This window comes from Aotus nancymaae, unplaced genomic scaffold (genome assembly GCF_030222135.1).
Source record: "Aotus nancymaae isolate 86718 unplaced genomic scaffold, 86718_ANA_hifiasm-v0.15.2.pri h1tg000001l, whole genome shotgun sequence".
Classification (NCBI taxonomy): Eukaryota; Metazoa; Chordata; class Mammalia; order Primates; family Aotidae; genus Aotus; species Aotus nancymaae.
In genome coordinates this window covers 6,877,395-6,904,801 of record NW_026988412.1, presented here as the reverse complement: position 1 = coordinate 6,904,801, position 27,407 = coordinate 6,877,395, and the positions used below count along the sequence as shown (strand labels likewise).

The following is a 27,407-nucleotide window of genomic DNA, read 5'->3' as shown; positions in this document are numbered from 1 at the left end:
AGTCTCTACTCCCTGCACCCCCCACTTTCTATGAATTTATTTTCTCCAAGTACCTCACATAAGTAGAGTCATACAGGATATGTCCTTTGTGAATAGCTTATTTCATGTAGTGTAATGTCTTCAAGGTTCATCCATGTTGTCATATGTATCAAAATTTCATTCTGTTTTAAGGCTGAAAAATTCTATTGTACCTAATGTAGATGACAGGTTGATGGGTGCAGCAAACCACCATGGCACATGTATACCTATGTAACAAACCTGCACGTTCTGCACTTGTATCCCAGAACTTAAAACATTCCATTGTATGTATAGACCACATTTTGTTTATCAAGTCTTATGTTGATAAACTCTTGGGTTGTTTCCACCTTTTGGCCATTGCGAGAAATGCTGCTATGAACATGGGTGTACAAGTATTGGCGTCTGCTTACAGTTCTTTTGGGTTTATGCCCAGAAGTAGAATTGCTGGATCATGTAGAAATTCTGTGTTTAATTTTTAAAGAAGCTATTACACTGTTTCCCATAACAGCTGCACCATTTTACATTCCCACCACTAGTGCAATTTCTCTGCATCTTTGCCAATACTTGTTTCCTTTTTCCTTTTTTTTTTTTTTTTTTTTGACGGAGTCTTGGTCTGTTGCCCAGGCTTGAGTGCAGTGTTGCCATCATAGCTCACTGTAGCCTTGACCTCCCAGGCTCAAGCAATCCCACCTCAGCGTCCCCAGTAGTGGGGACTACAGGAGTCAGCCACCATGCCCAACTAATTAAAAAAATTTTTTTTTTTTGTAGACAGGGTCTCCTTGTGTTGCCCAAGTTGGTCTCAAACTCCTGGGTTCAAGTGGTCTATCCACCTCAGCCTCCCAAAGTGTTGGGATTACAGGCATGAGCCACAGTGCCTGGCGCCTTCTGTCTTTGTTTGTATTCACAGCCCAGTGATTTCCACACAGTAGGTGCTTAGTAAATATTTGTTGGATGAATGCATATGAAGGCAAACTTCATATTGTTCAAATTATTGTGGAATTTCTGGTGAAATATAGTGAAGAAAAGATCTCGGGAATTCTGGAACATTTCCTCTGTACACCTGACTTTTGGAAAGTGGTCCCAGGGGTCAGGGAGGTTATGACTAGGAGCTCTTGGAGTGGGAACCCTTGCCTGCCTGAAGCAAGCAGCACCTTTGTTTTCAAAGCTGGCTAATTGTTACCAGGTGGAGGTGCAGATTCTTCCAGTGTAAGAGAAGCCAGAAATCTGGATCTTAAAATGTGACATCTCTCTCTTTTTATATGTCAGTAGCTAGGGAAGATTGCATTTTCAGTCCCAGTTTTGTTCCCTTCGCTGCCTCTCACCCTGTTATGGCTTCATCATGGGCAGAGAGAGTGTCCCAAATCTTTGACTTTGGACCTGGCTCTGAGCTTTGCTTTTGCCACTGGTGTGTGGGCAGAATGGCTGTGAGCCAGTGCTGGGCCTTAAGAGGTCATGTGTGTTTCCACTGCTGCTCTTATGCTGCTGTCATCATCATGGGAAGAACACACCTGACTGGCCCAGAGAACAGACGAGTGACACATGTGTCCCAGAAGAGCTGCCTAGCCAATCTCAGCCCAGGTCTCTGTTTCTGACAGATGTGTGAGAAATAAACAGTGAATGTTATATGCTGCTGAAATTTTTTGGTGGATTGTTTTGCTTTATAATGTAGTAAGAGTTAACCTATATAAGAAGTAACTAAAAAGCTAAAATTAATGCATCATAATGCAATAATAGCAATTGGTACTCATATGGAAACTAATTAAAAAAATAAAAATCCATTATTCTAGATTTGGCTGCGACCACTGCTTTAGAAAGAGCTCAGACCAGTAGCAATGCAAATCTGCCCACACATCTTTGTGTTTTTCAAGTCAGGTTTATTGAGGTATACTTTACATATTTAATTAAATCTTTCCTAGTGAGTTTTGACAAACATAAAACAGTTGTATAATCACTGCCACAATCAGGACAGAGTAAAGTCCTGTCACCACCCTCCCTTTAAGAAACCTCAACAAAATTCTGTGCCCCACTCTCTACCTTCAATCCCTGCAAATCACTGGTTTTGTTTCTGTAATTTGCCATTTTTAGACTGTCATAAAATGGAATCATATAGTGTGTTGGAGGATCTGGCTTCTCTCACTCAGCATAATATATCTTAGATTAATCTATGTCGTTGAGTGAATCAGCTGCTCATTCCTGTTTATTGCCATGTAGTATTCCATTCCGTGATTACACCACACTTTGTTGATACAGTTTCCTGTTGAAGAACAGAAGATGAAGAACATAAGATTTGGGGCCAGGCACGGTGGCTCACGCCTGTAATCCCAACACTTTGGGAGGCTGAGGCAGGTGGATCACCCGAGGTCAGGAGTTCGAGATCAGCCTGGCCAACATGGTGAATCCCTGTCTCTACTAAAAATACAAAAAATTAGCCAGGCGTGGTGGCACACACCTGTAATCCCAGATTCGGGGGAGGCTGAGGCAGGAGAATCACCCGGAAGTGGAAGTTGCAGTGAGTCCAGATTGTGCCACTGCATTCCAGCCTGGGCGACAGAGTGAGACCCTGTCTCAAAAAAAAAAAAAAAAAAATTGGATCATCTCCAGTGTTTTGCTTTAATGAGTAATGCTGAGAACACTCATTACATGTCTTTCTGTAGACGTATATTTCTCTTGCATAAATAGCTGGGAGTGGAAATAAGGGATTGTATGGTAAGTCCATATTTAATTATGTAACAATTCCAAGAAGCTGGCTTCAGAAGCAGCGTCATTTTGCACTCTTGTTAAAAGAGCACAAGGGTTCCAGTTGCTCCATCTCCTCACCAGCACCTGCCATTGCCAGTCTTTCTAATTTTAGCCATTTTAAGTGTGAAGAGGAGTCTTATCATAGTTTTAATTCGGATTTCCCTCATAACTAATGATGTTGAGCACCTTTCCATGTGCTTCTTGGCCAGTTGCATTGGGATTCCTCTAATGATAGAAATACTCACCTGTAAGAGAGAAACTCATGAAGGGGGTGGAAACCTCTTTGTTTAAAGATACATTTTATATCTTAATACATAATAACAGTTCAACATTATTCTGGAATAATGTTTGTTGTTGAACAAACATTATTTCAGAAGGAGCAAGTGTAACAAAAATTATGTTTTTGAAATGTCCAAACCCGTAAACTCTTGGGTTCAAAGTTGTTAGCTATGTGTCTTTGGACAAGCTACCCAGCCTCTCAATTTCCTCATTCCTAAAGTGAGAACAATGTTAGTAACTGCCCCAGAATATTATGAGGTTTAAAGGGCTTTACTACAGTGCTTGGAGGATTGTTATTGCTCAGCAAATGTTAACAACAATAATATCAATAATTGGCTCAGTGGTTACATACTTCAGTATTTTTAAAAACCAATAAAACAGTGTAAGCTTATGTCCACACAAAATTTTGCACACAAGTGCTTATAGCAGCTTTTAAAATAACTGACATAAGCTGGAAGTTACCAAGATGTTATTCAGTAGGTGAATAAATTGTGATGTATCCATATATTATTTAGTGATGAAAAGAAATGAGCTATCAAGTTATGAAAAGACATGGAGAAACCTTAAATGCATATTGCTAAGTGAAAGAAGCCACTCTGAAAAGGCTACATTCTGTATGATTCTGCTATATGACCTTCTGGAAAGGGCAAAACTTCAGACAGTGAAAAGATGAGTGATTGCCAGAGGTTAGGGAGGAAGGACGGATGAATAGACAGAGCTCAGAGGATTTTTTAGGGCAGTGAAGCGATCCTATATGATAACATAGTGTGGATACATGACATTATGCATTCGGCAAAGCTCATGTAATGTACTTCACTAAGTGTGAATCTTAATGTGAACTATGCACCTTAATTAGAAATAATATATCAATATGGGCTCATCAGTTGTAACAACTGTACCACACTGATGCAAGATATTAAAAATAGGGGAAACTAAGGAGGGGAGCCAGAGAGATGAAATTCTTTCAGAACTTTCTGTACTTCTCAATTTTTCTATAAACATAAAACTGTTCTAAAGAATAAAGTCTATTAATAAAAAAGCAAATGAAGAAAGAAAGAAAAATTTTTACTTGGAAATAATTATTTTTTATATATATATATAATTGCACTTTAGGTTCTCGAGTACATGTGCAGAACATGCAGGATTGTTGCATAGGTACATACATGGCAGTGTGGTTTGCTGCCTCCATCCCCCCATCACCCATATCTGGCATTTCTCCCCATGTTGTCCCTCCCCAACCTCCCTACCCCGCTGTCCCTCACCTAGTCCCTGCCAACAGACCCCAGTGTGTGATGCTCCCCTCCCTGTGTCCATGTGTTCTCATTGTTCAATAGCCACCTATGAATGAGAACATGCACTGTTTGATTTTCTGTTCTTGTGTCAGTTTGCTGAGAATGATGGTTTCCAGATTCATCCACGTCCCTGCAAAGGACACGAACTCTTTGTTTTTTAATGCTGCATAGTATTCCATGCTGTATATATGCCACATTTTCCTTGTCCGGTCTATCATCGATGGGCATTTGGGTTGGTTCCAGGTCTTTGCTATTGTAAACAGTGCTGCAATGAACATACGTGTGCATGTATCTTTATAATAGAACGATTTATAATCCTTTGGATATATACCCAATAATGGGATTGCTGGGTCAAATGGAATTTCTATTTCTAGATTCTTGAGGAATTGCCACACTGTCTTCCACAATGGTTGAACTAATTTATACTCCCACCAACAGTGTAAGTGTTCCTATTTCTCCACATCCTCTCCAGCATCTGTTGTCTCCAGATTTTTTAATGATTGCCGTTCTAATTGGTGTAAGGTGGTATCTCAATATGGTTTTGGTTTGCATTTCTCTAATGACCAGTGATGATGAGTATTTTTTCATGTTTGTTGGCTGATGCCATATGTCTTCTTTTGAAAAGTGTCTTCTTTTGAAAAGTGTCTGTTCATGTCCTTTGCCTACTTTTGAATGGATTTGTTTGTTTTTTTTTTTCTTGTAGATCTGTTTTAGTTCTTTGTAGATTCTGGATATCAGCCCTTTGTCAGATGGGTAGACTGCAAAAACTTTTCCCCATTCTGTTGGTTGCCGGTTCACTCTAATGATTGTTTCTTTTGCGGTACAGAAGCTCTGGAGTTTAATTAGGTCCCATTTGTCTATTTTGCCTTTTGTTGCCAGTGCTTTTGGTGTTTTAGTCATGAAGTCCTTGCCTATGCCTATGTCCTGAATGGTTTTGCCTAGGTTTTCTGGTAGGGTTTTTATAGTGTTAGATCTTATGTTTAAGTCTTTAATCCATCTGGAGTTAATTTTAGTGTGTGTCAGGAAGGGGTCCAGTTTCTGCTTTCTGCACATGGCTAGCCAGTTTTCCCAACACCATTTATTAAACAGGGAATCCTTTCCCCATTGCTTGTTTTTGTCAGGTTTGTTAAAGATAAGATGGTTTTAGATGTGTGTTGTTGCCTCTGAGGCCTCTGTTCTGTTCCATTGGTCTATATCTATGTTTTGATACCAGTACCATGCTGTTTTGATTATTGTAGCCTTGTAGTATAGTTAGAATTCAGGTAGCATGATGCCTCCAGCTTTGTTCTTTTTGCTTAGGATTATCTTGGCTATGTGGGCTCTCTTTTGGTTCCATATGAAGTTTAAGGTGGTTTTTTCCAGTTCTGTGAAGAGGGTCATAGGTAGCTTGATGGGGATAGCATTGAATCTGTAAATTACTTTGGGCAGTATGGCCATTTTCATGATAATGATTCTTCCTAACCATGAGCATGGAATGTTTTTCTATCTGTTTGTGTCCTCTCTTATGTCGTTGAGCAGTGGTTTGTAGTTCTCCTTGAAGAGGTCCTTTACATCCTTTGTTAGTTGTATTCCTAGGTATTTTATTCTCTTTGTAGCAATTGTGAATGGCAGTTTGTTCTTCACTTGGCTCTCTGTCTGTTATTGATGTATAGTAATGCTTATGATTTTTGCACATTGATTTTATATCCTGAGACTTAGCTGAAGTTGTTTATCATCTTAAGGAGATTTGGGGCTGAGATGATGGGGTCTTCTAGATATACAATCATGTCTTCTGCAAATAGAGACAATTTGAATTCCTCCTTTCCTAACTGAATACCTTTTATTTTTTTTCTTGCCTGATTGCTCTGGCTAGAACTTCCAATACTATATTGACTAGGAGTGATGAGAGAGGGCATCCTTGTCTAGTGCCAGATTTCAAAGGGAATGCTTCCAGTTTTTGCCCATTCAGTATGATATTGGCTGTGGGTTTGTCATAAATAGCTTTTATTATTTTGAGATACGTTCCGTCAATACCTAGTTTATTGAGAGTTTTTATCATAAAGTGCTGTTGAATTTTGTTGAAGGCCTTCACTGCATCTATTGAGATAATCATGTGGTTTTTTTCTTTGGTTCTGTTTATGTGGTGGGTTAAATTTATAGACTTGTCTATGTTGAACCAGCCTTGCATCCCTGGGATGAAGCCTACTTGATCATGATGGATAAGCTTGTTGATGTGCTGTTGCAATCAGTTTGCCAGTATTTTATTGAAGATTTCTGCATCTATGTTCATCATGGATATTGGCCTGAAGTTTTCTTTTTTTGTTGAGTCTCTGCTGGATTTTGGTATCAGGATGATGTTGGTCTCATAAAATGATTTGGGAAGGATTCCCTCTTTTTGTATTGTTTGGAATAGTTTCAGAATGAGTGGTACAAGCTCCTCTTTGTATGTCTGGTAGAATTTGGCTGTGAACCCATCTGGACCTGGGCTTTTTTGGTTGGTTGGCTCTTAATTGCTGCCTCAACTTCAGAGCTTGTTATTGTTCTATTCAGGGTTTCGACTTCTTCCTGATTTAGGCTTGGGAGTGTGCAAGTGTCCAGGAATTTATCCATTTCTTCCAGGTTTACTGGTTTGTGTGCATAGAGTTGTTTGTGGTAATCTCTGATGGTAGTTACTATTTCTGTGGAATCAGTGGTGATATTCCCTTTATCGTTTTTTATTGCATCTATTTGATTATTCTCTCTTTTCTTTTTTATTAATCTGGCTAGTGTTCTGTCTATTTTGTTGATCTTCCCAAAAAACCAGCTCCTGGATTTATTGATTTTTTGAAGGGTTTTTTTTGTGTCTCTATCTCCTTCAGTTCTGCTCTGATCTTAGTTATTTCTTGTCTTCTGCTAGGTTTTGAGTTTTTTTGCTCTTGCTCCTCTAGCTCTTTCAATTTTAATGATAGGGTGTCGATTTTAGATCTTTCCTTGCTTCTCATGTGGGCATTTATTGCTATAAATTTCCCTCTTGATACTGCTTTCTGTGTTTCCCAGAAATTCTGGTACATCGTGTATTCGTTCTCATTGGTTTTGAAGAACATCTTTTTTCTACCTTCATTTCATTGTTTATCCAGTCAACATTCAAGATCCAGTTGCTCAGTTTCCATGACGTTGTGTGGTTCTGAGTTAGTTTCTTAATCGTGAGTTCTAATTTGATTGCCTCGCGGTCTGAGACACTGTTATGATTTCGGTTCTTTTGCATTTGCTGAGGAGTGGTTTACTTCCAATTATGTGGTCAATTTTAGAGTAGGTGTGATGTGGTGCTGAGAAGAATATATATTCTGTGGATTTGGAGTGGAGAGTTCTATAGGTGTCTATTAGGTTTTCTTGGTCCAGATCTGAGTTCAAGTCCTGGATATGCTTGTTAATTTTCTGTCTTGTTGATTTGTCTAATATTGACAGTGGTGTTAAAGTCTCCCACTATTATTGCATGGGAGTCTAAGTCTCTTCGTGGGTCATTAAGAACTTGCTTTATGTATCTGGGTGCTCCTGTATTGGGTGCATATATATTTAGGATTATTAGCTTTTCTTGTTGCATTGTTCCCTTTACCATTATGTAATGCCCTTCTTTGTCTCTTTTGATCTTTGTTGGTTTAAAGTCTATTTTATCAGAGACTAGGATTGCAACTCCTGCTTTTTTTGCTCTCCATTTACTTGGTAAATCTTCCTCCATCCCTTTATTTTGAGCCTATGTGTGTCCTTGCTTGTGAGATGGGTTTCCTGGATATGACACACAGATGGGTTTTGACTTTTTATCCAATTTGCCAGTCTGTGTCTTTTGATTGGATCATTTAGCACATTTACATTTAAGGTTAATATTGTTATGTGTGAATTTGATCCTGCCATTTTGATACTAGCTGGTAGTTTTGCCCATTAGTTGATGCGTTTTCTTCATTGCATTGATGCTCTTCATCATTTAGTACATTTTTGGAGTGGCTGGTACTGGTTGTTCCTTTCTATGTTTAGTGCTTCTTTCAGGAGCTCTTGTAAGGCAGGCCTGGTGGTGATGAAATCTCTCAGCAATTGCTTGTTTGTAAAGGATTTTATTTCTCCTTAACTTATGAAGCTTAGTTTGGCTGGATATGAGATTCTACGTTGAAAGTTCTTTTCTTTAAGGATATTGAATATTGGCCCTAAAACTCTTCTGGCTTGGAGTTTCTGTCAACAGATCCACTGTGAGTCTGATGGGCTTCCCTTTGGGGTTATCCTGACCTTTCTCTCTGGCTGCCCTGAGCATTTTTTTCCTTCATTTCAACCCTGGTGAATCTGATGATTATGTGCCTTGGGATTTGCTCTTCTTGAGGAATATCTTTGTGGTGTTCTCTGTATTTCCTGGACTTGAATGTTGGCCTGCCTTGCTAGGTTGGGGAAGTTCTCCTGGATAATATCCTTAAGAGTGTTTTCCAGCTTAGATTCATTCTCTCCATCACATTCAGGTACACCTATCTAACGTAGATTAGGTGTTTTCACCTAATCCCATATTTCTTGGAGGCTTTGTTCATTTCTTTTCACTCTTTTTTCTCTAATCTTGCCTTCTCGTTTTATTTCATTGAGTTGATCTTCAATCCCTGATATCATTTCTTCTGCTTGGTTGATTTGGCTATTGAAACTTGTGTATGCTTTATGAAGTTCTCGTATTGTGTTTTTCAGGTCCATTAAGTCATTTATATTCTTCTCTAAGCTTTTTATTCTCGTTAGCATTTCATCAAACTCTTTTTCAAGGTTCTTAGTTTCTTTGCATTGGGTTAGAACATATTGTTTTAGCTCAGAGAAGTTTGTTATTACCCACCTTCTGAAGCTTCTTTCTGTCAATTCATCAGACTCATTCTCTATCCAGCTTTGTTCCCTTGCTGGTGAGGAGTTTTGATCCCTTGGAGGAGGAGAGGCATTCTGGTTTTGGGTGTTTTCATCATTTTTGCACTGGTTTCTTCCCATCTTTGTGGATTTATCTACCTATGGTCTTTGTAATTGGTGACTTTCAGATGGGGTCTCTGAGTGGACGTCCTTTTTGTTGATGTTGAAATTATTTCTTTCTGTTTTTTAGTTTTCCTTCTAACAGTCAGGCCTCTCTGCTGTAGGATGTCTACTCCAGACCCTGCTTGCCTGGGGATCACCTGCGGTGGCTGCAGAACAGTAAGGGTTGCTGCCGGTTTCTTCTTCTGTTATCTTCGTCCCAGAAGGATACCCACCAGATGTCAGCCTGAGCTCTCCTTTATGAGGTATCTCTTTGGATATATGGGAGTCGGGGAGCTGCTTGAGGAGACAGTCTGTCACTTATAGGAGCTCAAGTGCTGAGACGTGAGCTCTGTTTTTCCATTCAGAGCTGCTGGGCAGGTACGTTTAGGTCTGCTGCAGCGGAACTCATAACTGCCTTTTTTCCCAGGTGCCCTGTCCTGGGAAGGTGGCGCTTTATTTATAAGTTCCTGACGTGTTGCTGCCTTTTTACAGAGATGCCCTGCTCAGCAAGGAGGTAGCCTAGTCACAGTCTGCCAGCAGAGGCGTTGCTGAGCTGCCATGGGCTCTGCCCAGCTGCTGTGTGAACTTCCTTGTGGTTTTGTTTACAGAGGTACAGTTAGAACTGCCTCGGTAATGGCGGTCTGCCTCAGTAATTGTGGACCGTCTCTATAATGGTGGACTGCCTCAGTAATGGTGGACTGCCTCGGTAGTGGCAGGCTGCCTCGGAAGTGGTGGACCGCCATCTCTGTAATGGCGGACTGCCTCTGTAGTGGCGGACTGCCTTGGTAGTGGTGGATGCCCTTCCCCTGACAGAGCTAGACCGTCCCGAGTCCAGCCGTGCTTGCTGCGAAATTCTCAGTCCAGAGCATTTCAGATTGCTGGTCTTTGTAGGGGTGGGACCTGTTGAGCCAGATCACCTGGCTCCCTGTTTCAGCTCCCTTTTTATCAATTGAATGGGCGGCTGTGTCTCCCAGGCGTTCCAGACACCAGTTGAAATGGCCACCCAGATTTGTGTAAGTTTTTGTGTGGAGACCTGCTGTGCTGGCTGAAACAGCTGGGCTGGAAACTCATGACACTTTTCAGCCTGGGAATCTCCTGGTCTGTGGGCAGTAATAACTCGTTTGGAAATGCAGTGATCACTCACCCTCTGTGTTGTTCTCGCTGGGAACTGCACTCCAGAGCTGTTCCTGTTCGGCCATCTGGGATCTTCTCCTACTTGGAAATATTTAAATTAAATGTTTCTTCTTAGTTTGTATCACATTATTCCCAAAGTGATTGTATGTGTTGTAAACTAAAGACAAATTATGAGATAGTTTTTATTTTCAAACCAGTAAGATTGCAACAGGTATGTGGATAATCATATTTATCTATATCATCTATAACTATATCTATCATCTATCTATGTCTAATCTCTCTATCTTCATGTTGTAGTTCAGTACGTCCCACATTTTAATGAGCAGAGGAATCATTGGACATCTTGTTAAAATGTGGACACAAATTAAGCAGGTCTGGGTGGGGTCTGAGATTCTGTATTTCTAATGAGCTCCCAGGGATGCCACTGATGCTGATCCACAAACATTGTAAGTAGCAAGTGTGTAGACAAAAGCAACTGAGTGTGTGGAGGAGCCTGACTCAGGGAGGGAATGTTATGTCAACATCTCAGCCAAGCCCTGGCACTGAATGTGTCTGTGTGTCTGCTGTATGGAAAGATTGCAGGCTGTAATTTGAGGAAGAATTGTCTGTTTACTTACTGAAGACTTTGCCCATAAGGACTGGTTTGCAAGCCTAACTATTACTTTTTTTGTACTTTACATCAGTCAGTTAGTGTCACAGTAATGCTGAGTAACAAACCACTCCAAAGCTCAGAGGATTAAAATGAGCAGAATTTATTCTCATGGGTCTACATGGTAATTTCCTGCTTGGCTGATCTAGGTCAGCTCCACATGTGTCTCATCTTCCCTGAACCAGCAGCTCCCCAGGGCATAACCTTGTCATGGCCATGGCAGAAGCAGAAGCATGAAAGCCCAAATGTGCAAGCATATTTCAAGCCTCTGCTCATGTCATGTCTGATAACATCCCACTGGCCAAAGTGAACCCCATGGACACAGCCACCCTCACAGGGGTGGGGAAGTTTGTTCCACTTATAGTGAAGCTGTGGAAAACTTATGGATGAGTATCCTGTTACAGGTGTGATGGATTCAGACCCATAATTTGATCTATTCACAGTCTTTGTATCAACAGAGTAAGACATGAAACTCTACTTAGATAAGAGCCTCACCCACAGTAATACATGCCATTCCCTGGAGCCATATCAAATATAAAAAAAAATTGTTCACCACTGCCTTTGAATGGGTTTCCTGTTGCTGCTGTTACTGTCTTAGAACTTAAAGGTATGTGGGCTGTATACATAATGCATACATATAGAATGATGCTGTAGTTGGGATGTGTGTTTCCTCCACATCTCATGTTGAAATCTGATACCCGGTGTTAGAGGTGGGGCCTAATGAGAGGTGGTTGAGTCATGGAGATGGATCTTCATGAAGAGAGGATAACCTCATGAAGAGACTAATGCCTTCCCTTTTGGGGGTTGAGGTGAGTGAGTTATTGCTCTGTTATTTCTCGAGAAAGCTGGTAGTTACAAACACCCTGGCACCTTCCCTGACTTTGCTTCACCATGTGATCTCTGCACACACTGGTCCCCTTTGCCTTCTGCCATGAATGGAAGGAGCCAGAGGCCCTCACCAGAAGCAGATGCTTCTTGTACAGCCTGCAGAATCATAAGCCAAATAAACCTCTTTTCTTCATAAATTACCCAGCCTCAGATGTTCCTTTATAGCAACACAAACAGACTAAGCCAAATGGTGGAACAACCAACCAACCAACCAACCAAGTGCTGCAAATCTGCCGCAACCAGATTCTTGGGTCTGAATGGCAGCCAAAGGGATCTTCCTCAACGGGGCTGAGGAAGATTGTGTCCACTTGGAAGGTGCATGTTTTCAAGATGCCAGTGCCAACGCTGTGGCAGTGAAGATAGGAGAAGCAGGCTGCCATGGTGCAGATAAGAAGCCAGCAGTATTTGTTGAGAATTTAAATGATGAAACTGACTAGACGTGGTCTCTACTTTTATTATTTCTATTGGATGATGATTCTAAACAATGTTGTTGGGAAGTACTCCCTCGAGTCTTGGCATGTTTTGGATTTCTTATGTATGAGCTGTGGAACTGCGTTCCCCTCTGACACACTGAGGCAGGAGAATGACAGCCCTGTTGGGGACTTGCCTGAATAATTTAGATGGGACGACGCTGCCCTTGAAGAAAAAGAGATGGGGGTGGTGGGACACATTTCTCTGTTGGTTGCTTATAGTGAACTTACTGGGAATTCCTGCCCTCCTCATTTTAAAATCTCTGTGCTGATATCCATACCTGGTGACCTCATGGCAGGAACTTGGTTTTGGAAGACACTGGGCTTTGTTTAACTGCTCAATGTTGACAACACCAGCTCATCTATCATTGCAAATGTACTTCAAAGCCTTTTTCATTCTTCTACATTATTCCCAGAAAGAACAAGTTTTCCAGCAACTCCATATAATAGATCTTCACTTACATAAAAGATCAGTTTGGTGTAGAAAAGGATACAGGCTCCAACTTGATGAAACTCCCTATGGCCAAATCTGGGAAAATTTAGCAAGAAGATAAACAATGATAATAATAGATTATGACCCACAGAATAAACACATAACTACAAGTCCATGCTGAGATAAATAAATAAATGAACAAGTAAAGAAATGGGAGAGAAGAGGCCACTTTTCCTTAGAGCAGAATTTTAATTATGAAATCACAAGGGAGTAAGGAGCACGGAAAACCACTGCTGGGCCTACGTCACACTGATTGCTGCAGGGATGGGCCATGGATGGATGCAACAGGAGTGGGCCCAAGGATGATGCACACACAACAGGGCATTTGCAACGTCTCAAGTCACCTCCCCCGAAATATACTAATTACAGAGGGGAAAACAGCAACTCTGCAGTGCAGAACCCTGGGGAACCACTTTAACCAAGTGATCAAGGACAGAAATGGGATATAACATCATGGACCCCTGCTGTGGTGCAGTGGGAAGAGCACAAGGTCACCTCTGTGGTATTCCTGTCCCAAATGCATAACCTCCACCTAACTATGAGAAAGCATCAGGCAGTCCCCAAATGAGGGATATTTTCAGGAATAACTGGCCAGTATTCAAATGTCAAGGTAATGATAGACAAAGACCAAAGAGCTGTCCCAGACTGCAAGGCACTAGGGAGGCATGAAATCAAATGAATATGGTCTCATATGGTCTGCAGATTAGTTAGTAATCATGAACCAATGTGAATTTCTCAGATTAGATCACTGTACTGTGGTCATATAAGATGTTAGTATTTGGGAAAGCTGGGAGCAGGTTAAACAGGTGCTATTTTTGCAAACTTTTTATAAGACTAAAATTATTTCAAAATAAAAGATAAAGAAGTAAACAGATGGACTTTGGAGTCATTCTGCCTCTCTTTAAATCTGGCTACACTACTTACTAACTGTGACACCGAGCAAGTCACTTCATTTCTACCCTCAATTTCCTCATCTGTAAAATGGGGATAAATAGAGTACCTATCTGGGAGGCCGAGGCAGATGTATCACTTTAGCCCAGGAGTTTGAGACCAGCCTGGGCAGCATGGTAAAACCTGGTCTCTACAAAAAAATACAAAAATTAGCCAGGTGTGATGCAAGTCTGTAGTCCCAGCTACTTGGTAGGCTGAGGTGGGAGGATCAACTGAGCCCAGGAGGCAGAGGCTGCAGTGAGCAGAGATCATGCCACTGTACTCCAGCCTGGGTGACAGAGTGAGACCTATTCTCAGCAAACTGACACAAGAACAGAAAACCAAACACCACATGTTCTCACTCAAAAGTGGGTGTTGAACAATGAGAACTCATGGCCACAGGGAGGGGAACATCACACACCAGGGCCTGTTGGGGGGTGGGGGGATTGTGGAGGGATAACATTAGGAGAAATACCTAATGTAGATGATGGGGGGATGGATGCAGCAGACCACCATGGCATGTGTATATGTATGTAACAATCCTGCATGACCTGCACATGTACCCCAGAACTTAAAGTATAATAAATAAAAAAGAATAGCAGAAAAAAAGTACCTATCATAGAGGGTTGTAATGAGGGTTAAATGTGTTAATACATTTGTAGTACTTAGAACTCTGTGCCTTGACCCAGAGTAAGGGCTGTAATACTATGTGCAATTATTAGATGAGACCAGCAGCATCTTCTGATCTTAGGGACATGTACTCTCTCTCTCTCTCTGTGTCTTACTATGGTCTGGAAAATTTCTGATGCAGGCCCTGTAGCTGATTCCTTCTCCAATCAGTTACTCTGGCCTAAAAGCATTTCCCTTTCTACCAGCAGCCAGATAAAGCCAAATTCAGGCCAGGATCTCTGATTTACATGTTAGTCACTTTTAGAGGAACAAGAATAACTGCTCTTTCATTTAGGGTTGCCACCGAGGAGATGCCTGCATTGGAAAGACAGAGCTCATGTCACTAAAGAAGCTTCTGGGGCCAGTTTCCCTTATCCCCATGGCAGGGTGCAGACTTTTGGGCTTGCAGGACCAACATCCCTCATTGGTTTGGGAGAGGTGTGTGTGTGTGGATCTGCCTCACAATGGCCTGTCTGGGCCCTTACCTCATGTCACACATTGGCATTTGTTTGGCCAATAAGACTGTAGCACACACACCAGCTTCAGTCCCCACTTGGACTCACCTTTGATGTCACAATCTGAACTGTGGGTATTAATCTGGTTACAGCTGCTCACAGGCAAGGTCCAGGGGACTAGCACAGGGAGATGTGGAAGAGAAGTAACCATCAATCCAAGATCAAAGCAGAGGATGGACCTCCGGCGGGCCAGTTCAAGGTCCTGGGTTCAGTTCTAGAACCTGCCATGCCACCTCTAGAGCTGTCAGAACTCCAGAGCTTCCAGGTGTGTGAGGACATTAGGCTTCACATCAAGGAAGTGGGAGCTCCCTTGGTCAAGAAAGTCAATGCCGTTTTTCAGCTGGATATCACCAAAGATGGGAAGACAGTTCTGCAGTGGACCATCGATCTGAAGAATGGTTCTGGGGACATGTATCCGGGACCCGCCAGGCTCCCAGCAGACACTGTCTTCACAATCCCGGAGCCTGTCTTTATGGAGATGGTTTTGGGCAAACTGAACCCGCAGAAGGCTTTCCTTACTGGCAAGTTCAAAGTGAGTGGCAAGGTTCTGCTTAGCCAGAAGCTGGACAGGGTTTTCAAAGACTGGGCTAAATTTTAAGCATGCAAAAATACCAAAGAAGAACTTCTCTTCGATGATAATGTCCGGTGGAAATCATGCTTAATCTGAAGATTAAAGTAAAAAGTATCCAGTATTTTTACTCAAATTCTTCCTATTTGAGTTTAATTGATTTTTCTGCTGATGGCTAAATTTGCAGGGAGGGTTCTGAAGCAGTAAAAAGTATTGTAGTGAATCAATTAAAATATTTTTCTTTTTCTTTTTTTTAGCTCCATTTATGCCCTAATATGCCAGGGTGAGAGCCGCGTGTAGAGAAATGGGTGATTATGATCATTGGAATTAAATACTCCATTGATTGTGTTCTTGAGACATTTTTCCTTTTTTAAAAAAGTTTGGTGTTTTGGGGAAAGAAGTGGTATCCATCATTGTGCAGGCATGCATTCCACATGGTAACTTTGTTCCATGAGAAAACTTTACTATGAGATTGGGGGCACTAAGGGAATTGGGCACCACAGGTCTGTGGGCGGAACCCAGGCAATAGAAGGGATGGTGCTCTTGGTGTATTATAACTTCTGATGGTTTCAATTCCAGGAAACTTGAAGGGCTTGGGAGGTGTTCTAGGCCAGTGGTTTTTAACTGAAGCATGCATCAGAATCACCTGGAAGGTTGGTTAAAGTCTGGATTTCTGGGCTCCATCTCAGAGCTTCTACTTAGGAGATCTGGGCTGGGGAGAATGCATGTTTCTAACAAGTTCCCAGGTGATGCTGATGGCACCATCATTAGAGAAATCTTGCTCTGCTTCACTTCATGCCAGAGCTTTCAGTATTGACTATAACTGTTCTAGACCAATGAGATGCTGCCATTAGTTAAAGGATCTTCCAGAGACAGATTCCACAGCCCTCTGTGAGCCGTTTCTAAAGTATCCATGCTGTCAGGAGCTTGTGCATTAAACATTTTACAAAACCAGAGGGCAACCTGGGAGATTTCCCTTCCAGAAGCTCTCTTCAAGTGTTGTCTGGGAGGATAGGATGAAGTCAGATGCAGCTGATGCAACCTCCTTGTGGGTGTGTGTGTGTGTGTGTGTTCTTGGTTCACATGTGGTTTCTGTGCACCTTTAACTTGTGGGCTAAATATACACAGTGTGAACACTCTGAAACGTAGAGGAAAGTTTTATCACAACTGCCATGCTCAAACGTGTCTACCAGATGATCCCACCATTCTGTTCTTGGGTATTTTGTCAAGAGAAAAGAAAGCATAAGCGCAGGCATAAAATACGCACTCACATGCATGTGAATGTTCATGGCAGCTGTGTCGAGAATAGTCCTAAAGCGGAAACAAGCCACGTGTTCATCCACAGGTGAATGGGTGAACAACTTGTGCTGTGTCATACCATGGAATATTACTCAGCCATAAAAAGGAAGAAATGATTGGCATACCCACAAACAACAATGTGGATAAATGGCAAAATAATTATGCTGAGTGAAAGAAACCAGAGAAGACTGACCACATACCATACAGTTCTATTTGTATTAAATACTAGAAAATATAAACTGTAGTGACAGAAAAAAAAATCAGTGGTTGCTAAGAGATAGGAGCATGGGGAATGGGGAAGGATGGGGGGATTATGACAGATGTCATGAGGAAACTTGGGGGTGATGGGTATATTCATTATCTTAATTGTGGTGATGTTTTCCCAGGTCAAAGCATCACCTTGTGCACTGTGTTTACTATGTGTCATATAAGCTAATTAGGTTGTTTTTAAGAACCTGCCGCCCTCCCTTCAAAATAAGGCTTTTGTATGGCTGTGTTCCTGAAGAGGAAGGATTGGCAACTCTCTCCTTCTGTCAGCGAGGTGAGCCCTCTCACCTCATCTAGGTCTAGTGTTCCAGTTCCTGACTGATTTGGATGGCTGTTCAGAGACCTTCCTTCATTTCATATTAGAAAAAGTGAGAACTTGTTGTTTATAAAATATCATCCTCCCTGTGGGAAAGGAAGAGACCATTTGTCCTGAGAGTGCTCTACTCCACGGTTAGACATTGCTAGTGGGCTGGGCATGGACTTAGTGCACATCCTGGCTGCTTATCTCCCCTGCGTCGTTAAAGGGGTGATCTACATCTTGTTCCCGCCATGCCCCTTGCCCAGGGCAGCTGTGGATGTCTCAGCTTGGCTTCTGAGGAGGTCTCAGGAAACTTCCAATTATGGCAGAGGGTAAAGGGGGAGTAGCACTTCACATGGCCGGAGAAGGAGCGAGGGTTGAGCTGCGGAGGTTCCACACACTTTAAAACAGCCAGATCTTGTGAGCACTCCCTCACAAGAACAGCACCAAGGGGATGGTGCTAAGCCATGCATGAAGGAGCCACTCCCATGATCCAATTGCCTCCCACCAAGGCCCCACCTCCAACACTGGGGATTCCACTTTGACGTGAGATTTGGTGAGGACACAGAACCAGACTGTATCAGTGTCTTTAGGAGAGGAAGAGATCAGAACGCTGGTGCTCTCTCTCTCTCATCCTGCCCCCCACCCCTTTCTTACTCTGTCTGCCACATGATGATGTAGCAAGTAGTGGCCATCTGACTAATACAGGGCTAATACTTATATATACTCATTCAGGTATATACGTATATATATATATATATATATATATATATCCTGTTAGTTCTGTCCCTCTAAGAGAACCCTAATACAGGGCTGCTTCTGGGACAGGGGTTTTTGATTCACTGGCTTCTTTAGTCTGCCTCTCCTGCAAGCAGAGTGGGCTCCAGGCGCTTGAGAAAAAGCCCTACAGCAGTTGGAAGTCAGGTGCAGTAGATGCTGATGATGAGGTCCAGAGAAGGATCAGAGCAAGTGCTGAGTTCTGGCTACCTCCAGCAGCACTTGCATTTGAAGGGGCCCCAGGACACGGCAGTTAGAACTCGAACTGTGGAAGCAGACTGCCTGGGGCTGGATCTTGCCCCATTGGGCAAGTTGCTTTTATTTACTTTGTTATTTTATTTTATTTTGAGATGGAGTCTTGCTCTGTCTCCCAGACTGGAGTGCAGTGGCAATCTCGACTCACTGCCACCTCCTCCTGCCTCAGCCTCCTAAAGGACTACAGGTGTGCACCACCATGCCAGGCTAATCTTTGTACTTTTAGTAGAGATGAGGTTTTGCCATGTTGACAAGGCTGGGCTTGAACTCTTGACCTCAGGTGATCCATCTGCCTTGGTCTCCCAAAGTGCTGATGTGAGCCACCACACCTGGCTTTTTACTTATTTTTTAAAATGCATTTTAAAAATTGAAGAATAACATACACAGGAAGAAGTCTACACATTCTAAGTGTGCAGCTCAACAAACCTTCCCAAATGAAACACACCCATGTAACCAACACAACATCTGGCTCAAGAAATAGGGCATGACTGGCACCCCAGGAATCCTCACTCACACGCCGTTCTAGTTACTGTTGCCTCCAGGATAACCACTATTTTGACTCTAACACCGTCGACTTTAGTTTTGCCTATTTTTGTGCTTTATATAAATGAGACCACGCAATGCACACTCTGCTGTGTCTGGCGCCTTCCACTCAGAATTCTGTGTCTGAGATTCATCCACACTGTTGTGCACAGTTCCTGTTCGTTTGTTTTATTGCTGAGTGGTGTTCCATTGTATTTGATTGTTTCCAGTTAGGGGTGATTTTACATAGCGTTGCTGTGAGCCCTCTTGTATACCTGTGGGAACAGAAGTCTCATTTTGTCACTTAATACTAGTTAGTATCATATCAAAGTTTGCAGTGACAGCTAGTGTGCTGTCTTGCACACAGTTGGCACTTTATAAATGTTTGTGGTGTGAATCAAGAGGTAGGGCAAGTCCAGAGGTAGAGAAACAGCCCTTGCTGGGATTTGGCATCTGGTTCACTGGGCCTCTGACCTGCTCCATGATCCTGAACTTTGGGCCCCACTTGCTAGGTTTCAGAGGGAAACTGACAGCCAGACACAGGGCAGAGGAGACAGGAAGGAAGTCTCACAGGTATGCCATGAACACGCACAGCCCAGTGCCAGTGCTTAACCATGTCGGGAACCACCTCTAAATGACAGCTGGGAATCCTCATTGACTTTTCTTTGAAGGAAAAAAGAAGTTCTTCCAGACCTGTAACTAGGCTAATCACAAGAAACATCTGTGACCTCCTAAAAATATCTGCTTGGTGCCATTTTGTGGAACATAATATTTATATTGCCCAGCAGTGTAATTAAATTGATGTTTAGCTAACTCTTGGAAACAGCTGGAGGCTCCCAAAGCCCAGGATGAGATCTGCAGGCGGCCCTGCAACGGGCTGGAAAGGGGCCCTGGGAGGTGTCCCCGCAGGCTCTTGGTGGGGGGTCCTGGAGTGGCCACAGAGAAGGGGGGTGGGGGAGTGTGGGGCATTAGGAACCGAGGAACATGCTGTGTCGAGGGACTGCGTGGCTCACTCAGGGGCAGTTGGATTATAGTTGTTTCTATGCTTTTGTCCAGCAGCCTCTGGAACGTCATTTCCTGCTGAGGACCGTTTTTTTTTCCTTAAAGAACTAATCAGAAAGTGCCCCGTTTCAAAAGCGCCTTTGCTTTTGTTTTGTAGCCTGAGGAGGTGAAGTGGGCTAATGGTGGGTTTTTCTGCAGGTTTCTGTGCTTGTTCCTGGAGAACTGCTCATATCGTTGGGGATCTCGGCCGGCAGGGAGCAGAGCCCGTACTTTCTCTTACTCCTCCTCATCGATAAAGAAAACAGCAAAGCTGAAGTGAGATTTTTCTTTTTTGTAAAAAATTAAATTAGATTCAGATGTGCAGGTTTGTTACCTGGGCATTTTGCATGATGCTGAGGCTTGGGGACGACTGATCCCATCCCCAGGTTCTAAGCACAGTTTTTAGGTGAAGGGGTTCCATAGATTTTCAGCTGGGCCAGTTTCTCACTGGAGCCCTTTGAGGCTTGCAAAGCAGGACTGGAGCCTAATGTGGGCAAGGCCCAATGTAGGGTCCCTCTGAAGCCTTGTGATGCCACCATAATTCTCAGCAAACTGACACAAGAACAGAAAACCAAACACCGCATGTTCTCACTCATAAGTGGGTGTTGAACAATGAGAACACATGGACACAGGGACGGGAGCATCACGTACTGGGGCTTGTCAGGGAGTGGGGTGGCTAGGGTAGGGATAGCAGAGGGTGGGGGGTAGGGGAGGGGTAGGATTAGGAGAAATACCTAATGTAGATGATGCTGTGATGGATACATCAAACCATCATGGCACGTGTATACCTATTTCTTTTTATGACACTTTAAATTCTGGGGTACATGTGCAGAATAAAAAAAAATCAGGCCTTTACAGGGGTACCTCCAAAACATGGTTAGGGGTGGGATTCACAAGGGCCTCCAGGGAGCTTGAGAAGTCTGGAGTCGGAAAGGAAGTCCAGGGACAGTACCTCCCCCTTTAACCATCCCCTTTTTTTGGAATTCTGCTCTTTGCATGAGGAAAAGGGAAAACCCATTGATGTTTTGAGTCCATAAGCATTCATTTATTCGTTAATTCTATGATAATTGCCAAGCAACTATTACCTAATCTACCTTCCTGGCCCTGTGTTGAGAGTGAGGGGTGAGCAAAATGGACACCTCCTGATATGGTCTGGCTGTGTCCCCACCCAAATCTCATCTTGAGTTGTAGTTCCCATAATCCCCACATGTGGTGGGAGGGACCTCGTGGGAGGTAACTGAATCATGGGGGTGGGTTCCCTAATGCTATTCTCATGATAGTAAGTTCTCATGAGATCTGATGGCTTTATAAGGGGTGTCTCCCTTCACTCAGCTCTCATTCTTCTCCTTCCTGCTGCCATGTGAAGAAGAACGTGTTTGCTCTCCCTTCTGCCGTGATTTTGTTTCCTGAGGCTTGCCAGCCCTGCAGTGCTGTGAGTCAATTAAAGCTCTTTCCTTTTTAAATTACCCAGTCTTGGGCAGTTCTTTCTGGCAGCGTGAGAATGGACTAATACACCTCCCATCCTCAGGGAACTCCCAGTGTGGTGCCTGGCTACACACACAGTGAAGGCTCAAGAGGGAAAGCTGAGGGCCTCTTCATAGACTTGCTAGGGGCTTAGGACAGACTTCCTGAGGAACAAGATCAGAGGAATGAGTGGGAGGTCCCTGAGACAGAGCAGAGACGAGACCATTCCAGGCAGAGGAAACAGTGTGTGCAAATGCCCTGTGGCTCACAGAGGACCATGAGTTCCAGGAACAGAGCAAGACCAGTGAAGATGGAGAAAGTGGGTCAGTGGCGGAGGGCTGGAGACTGGGGCCAGGCTTTGTAGACTGAAGCCAGAACTCTGATGGTCATCCTTACATAATCTGAGACCTGGAACCACCTGCTATGGTGTGGACCCCATGCCACCTCTATTTTATTCTGGAAAAGAAGGTTGGGGTGGGCGATGGCACCCTTAAGGCTGGAGTTGCCAGAAAGATCTAGGTTTCCCCCTCATCTTGAAATGTGTAACCCCAAACTCCTCTAAGCCGTGATGGTGACCATCAAGATGGAGGTGGCTCTGTGACACCAATGAAGGGACAGTGAGCAAAGACCTAAACCCAAACCCTGCTCCATGAAATTGAGGGCTTCATCTCAGTGTCTGTCCAGGCCATAGCCTAATAGGTCCTTAAACAGACTCAAAGGGAGAAACGGTCCAGGGAAGAAGGAAAGCCACCATTTGTATTTCCTAGTGGTGCCAGCTTTTATTCCAAGTCTAGAGTTATACCAAGGCTGTACACATGTGGACAGGGGATGGTGTGCTTGGGTGGGCTGGTGGTGTGGCACCATGGGAAGTGGTTTTGGAGGATCAGAGAATGTGGTGCCCAGATCCACAACACCATCCTTACCTCTCCAATGGGCTCTTGTGGGGACCCCCCACCCAAACGTAGGGATGACTCCAGATGGTCTCTGTTTCCCTTGGATATTTGTAATCCTAAAATAAGTTAGTATTTAAAGTTAATGAAGAAAGGGAAGATTAGCTTAGCGATAATAGTAAGAGGTGGTGTTTTGGGCAATTTGTCTATGTTCTTGGCATTGCATTCAGGGCTTAACATGTATTATCTTATTTCTTGTTACCTCTACTTCTGAAATTAGCTTAATTTCCACTGGGAAGGTGAACCTGCTGAGGTTTTGGCTTTAGAAAGGTGGTGATGCCCTCACACCAATTAGAATGGCAATCGTTAAAAAATCAGGAGACAACAAATGCTGGAGAGGTTGTGGAGAAATAAAAACGCTTTTACACTATTGGAGGGAGTGTAAATTAATTCAACCATTGTGGAAGACAGTGTGGCGATTCCTCAAGGATATAGAACTAGAAATTTCATTTGGCCCAGCAATCCCATTACTGGGTATATACCCAAAGGATTGTAAATTATTCTATTATAAAGATACATGCACATGTATGTTTATTGCGGCACTGTTCACAATAGCAAAGACTTGGAACCAACCCAAATGCCTGTAAGTGATAGACTGGACAAGGAAAATGTGGCACATATACCCCATGAAATACTATGCAGCCGTAAAAAAGGATGAGTTCATGTCCTTTGCAGGGACATGGATGAAACTGGAAACCATCATTCTCAGCAAACTGACACAAGAACAGAAAACCAAATACCACCTGTTCTCACTCATAAGTGAGTGTTGAACAATGAGAACACATGGACACAGGGAGGGGAACATCACACACAGGGGCCTGGGGTGTGGGGGGCTAGGGGAGAAATAGCAGGGGTTGGGGGATTGGGGAGGGACAGCATTAGGAGAAAAACCTAATGTAGTTGACGGGGTAATGCATGCAGCAAACCACCACCATGGCACGTGTATACCTATGTAAGAAACCTGCGCAATCTGCACATGTACCACAGAACTTAAAGTATAATAAATAAATTAAAAAAAAAAAAGTGGTGGTGCTTTCCCCTACTTCCAACCTATGTGATTAAAAATTTAAAAAATAAAACTATGCCAAACCATAAATCAAGTGCAAGATAGACTAACCAAGTTCTGGGTATTTCTCCACAATGACTAGCTTGATGTGTATTTTGAGACATGATTATACATAATTTTGGTTATTTTTATGTAAATTTGATTATGTGATTCTGAAATAGTTTAATATAAAATAAAAATAAAGTCTCACTTTATGACCAAAATATGAAATAGAGTATCAAGAGATTAAAGAGAGTTGGGAATCTCATAATTTCAAAGGCGTTAAGATAGACTGGTTTGTGAGCTTTTTGACACTTATCCAAGATGGGACTGCTCTCAGCTGGTAAGAGGGAAACCCACCATGCTTTGTGTTATTACTGTGGAAAGGTTGGTCTTGATTTAAGTGAGCTGGGATTTACATGCGGTCTTTAGGAAAGTATCTCTCTAACAAATGCAACTGCCATATAGCAAATTATGCTGGGAAAAAAGTCCCTCAGTGCCTTTGAATTGTGTGTGGACACAGTAGGTACTTTCTCTGCCTACTGGGTCACTTAGGGGAAGAGAAGTTAAGTGACTTGCATAAGAGCACAAGGTCACAACAGTGGAGCTGAGATTTGGAAATGCGTCTGCTTGGTTCCAGATGTCTTGTTGAGAGAGATTTAGTGTTCGTGACCTCCTCTTTAAATTGTTAAAAAAAAAAAAATCAAAGAGCTAGACAGGGCTTTGAAACTCATTTAATCTAGGGCATGTGTTTTAGAGATGAATGAACTGACATCCAGAGAAGAAAAACTGAATGACGCAAGGCCATAGTTGCTATGCCCTGATGGCTGGCTTCACCAGTTTTCCGGGGAAGTTCTTGAAAGAGGCATGAGGTCTATTCCAAACTGGCCTATTCCAAGCCTGCTGTGTGGTCACCAGGAGACTACTTGCCCTCTCTTGGTTCAAGCCTCGCCTCTCAGGGAATCCGCTGAGTAGGACTAGGTGTCCTCTCACATTCCTTTAAGCTGGAAAGCTCTCTACCTCTGATTCCAGCCTCTTCTCATTGATTGAGTTACTTCTCATTGTCTCTTAGGGAGAAAATTGGGGTGATGGTAGGTGGAGGCCCCATAAGAAATGGGGTGGTATAAGTGAACCAACAATACAGAGGCAATAATTTTTCCAAGGGAAATTTATTTAGTAAAGAGAAAATAAAATTTCTTTCCTTTTTTATTTTAAAGAAATAGCCAGTATCAGACCTCCAGACAACTGACCAGTGTACGATGAATTTCCATTTTTCTTTATTACAAAGAATTCTGAGATGCTCTCCCATTTTCATGCCCACATAACACATAAAGCTCAACACACACTTGCACACCCATGCACCTCAAACACCCCCTGGGGATTAAGCATCACAATGAGCTGCATTAATGAATTGTTCAAGGCAGACAGCCCTGGGCAGTACTTGGTGATGGTTTTGGTGGGAGTCCCTTTGGAGAAGTCCATTTTTGGGGTACATAGGCACAGAACCTTGGAAAACTTTCTGAGATGTGAGTGACCAGCTTGGCCAATATCTAAAATTGTCTCCTGTTTATATTTTCTTCATCCTGAACAACTCTGTCGCATATGATTAGTTATAAGGTTTCTCTCCCAAATATTTTCTCTGAAGTTGGATTCCAATGTCTTTTTTGAGTGGCAGTGTCCAAATTACTTAGAGCCACAAAAACATTGAGTCACAAACTATCTCAAAACTCTGTGACTTAGGACAGCACTGATTTATACTTACGGACCTGCAGTCTGACTGAGGATCTGCTAATTCAGGCTGGTGGGTCTGGGCCTTTCTGGACCAGTGGCATGGTCCGGGCAGTGGCATGGTATGGGCACGTTTTCCCCATGGCGATGGCAGAGGGGACACACGTAATTGAGCTGACATCCCTCAGGGCCAGAGCAAGTGACGTGGCCAAACTCAGAAGTAGGAAGTAGGGCAGTGAAGTGCACCTCAGAAGTGGGGGAAGAGAGTGGAAATGTTAAGACAGTCATCATGGTCAACAGCCACTGTAACAAACTTACCAGTTGTGGTGGTTTTAAACGTTTGCAAATTCTTTGTTACTCCTGCCATCAAGAGGTGGGATCCAGGTCCCTCCCTCTGAGCTGGGGTGGGCCCTTGTGGCTGCCTCGATGAACACAAGGTGGCAGAAGTAATGCTGCATGACTTTCTAGGCTTATGCTGGTTTCTTGTAGACTTCTTCCCCTCGTAAGAAGTTCTGACACCCCGAGATCCCCATGTTAGGAAACCAGACAGAGATGCTTGGGGATACCTGGATTCCCAGTGAGGAATCTTTGGAGAGGGCCGCAGACACTGCATGTCTCTGCAAACACATGGGAGTCCCTGACCAAGGACTACCCAGCGGAACCCAGCTAACCCCCAGATCCATGAGCAAATCATTGTTCTGGTTTTAAGCCACTGTTTTGGGGTGGCTAATTATGCAGTATTAGATAACTGGAAAATCAAGGCTACAATTTGTAGCAAGGAATGGTGCATAGGGGTGAATTGCAGCTCCAGACGGTTGTGCACTCCACCTGGTTGTGACCTTGGATAAGTGCTCTGATGCCCGTAAATCTCAGCTTTTTCATCTATAAAAATGGGGGTTGCGTTCCCTGCCTCCTATGATTGCTGCCAAATTAAACATCTAGCACAGGGCCTGGATGATGATAGGCGCTCAGTCAATATTGATGGAATAAATATCTGCTTACACTCAGTGGGGCTCAGAGCGTGAATTCTGGCTGGGTAGAGTTTGGAGGCCAAAGAAATGGGCAGATGGGATGACTGAAACAGTGCTGTAGTCCATCCTAGGCCACAAATCATGGCCATTAGAGGTCACTGAGTGTGTGCATGGGTGTGTGCTTTCAAATCTTCTTTTAATAAGGTAGTGGAGACCGTTTGCAATCTTTTTGTTTGTTTGTTTGCTTGAGATGGAATCTTGCTCTGTTGCCCAGGCTGTAGTGCAGTGGTGCGATCTTGGTTCACTGCAACCTCCGCCTTCCAGGTTCAAGCAATTCTCTTACCTCAACCTCCCAAGTAGCTGGGATTACAAGCACCCACCACCATGCTAATTTTTGTAGTTTTAGAGACAGGGTTTCGCCATGTTGGCCAGGCTGGTCTCGAACTCCTGGCCTCAGGTGATCCACCCGCCTCAGCCTCCCAAAGTGCTGGGATTACAGGCATGAGCCACCCTGCCTGTCCCCTTTTGCAGTCTTGATTGATGTGTGTGAACTCCATTTCCTGGAGCTCTCAGGGGAAACACTTTTTGTGTGCAGATCCCTATTTCATGAAGTTGCAGGGACACAGAGTATGTAATTTGTTTGGGGCATTGCTATGAGCAGAGTGGTAAAAGTGTAAGCTGATGAATTAATGTAGTCTCCTTCCTCAGATCCTGGAGTCAGCCTGCTTGGGTTTCTTCCCAATATCTGCAACCCAAAGGGAAGGATCTTCCTTTTTTTTTTTTTTTTTTTTTTTGCCCCATATGAGCCACAGGAAGAATCTTCCTTTTTAACAAACTTTTTCTTGACAAATACCACCCATAATGCAGAAGGTGCATGCATCCTGTGTTCAACTTGATGAAGTTTAATAAACTACAGGCACCTGTATTTTCATAAACCAACTTCCAGATCCAGAAACAGAATCCCTTCCAGCACCCCAGTGTCCCTTCTCCCCTTTCTAGTCCCTACTTAGTCTCCCCACCCAGGGAAACCACAATCCCAACTTAAAAATAACATCATTTAGTTTCCCCAGTTTTTGCTCTTCCTATAAACAAAATCATGCACTCTGATTTTGTGTCTGGATTCCTCGGCTCCACGCTGTCTCTGTAACCCAAAGGGAAGGATATTTCCC

General features: G+C 43.2%; 1 protein-coding gene across 1 annotated transcript; it reads left to right on the top strand.

The window, feature by feature from the left end:
• The first annotated feature begins 14,482 nt into the window (after nucleotides 1–14,482).
• Nucleotides 14,483–16,093, top strand: SCP2D1 (SCP2 sterol binding domain containing 1). The gene has a single exon (XM_012474528.3). It carries the CDS (start codon nucleotides 15,184–15,186, stop codon nucleotides 15,649–15,651), a length of 468 nt encoding a protein of 155 aa, XP_012329951.2. The 5' UTR covers nucleotides 14,483–15,183; the 3' UTR covers nucleotides 15,652–16,093.
• The last annotated feature ends 11,314 nt before the right edge of the window (nucleotides 16,094–27,407 follow it).

Excerpts from the sequence above, each read along its gene's own strand:
- SCP2D1 (XM_012474528.3), top strand. The coding sequence starts at position 15,184 with ATGTGGAAGAGAAGTAACCATCAATCCAAGATCAAAGCAGAGGATGGA.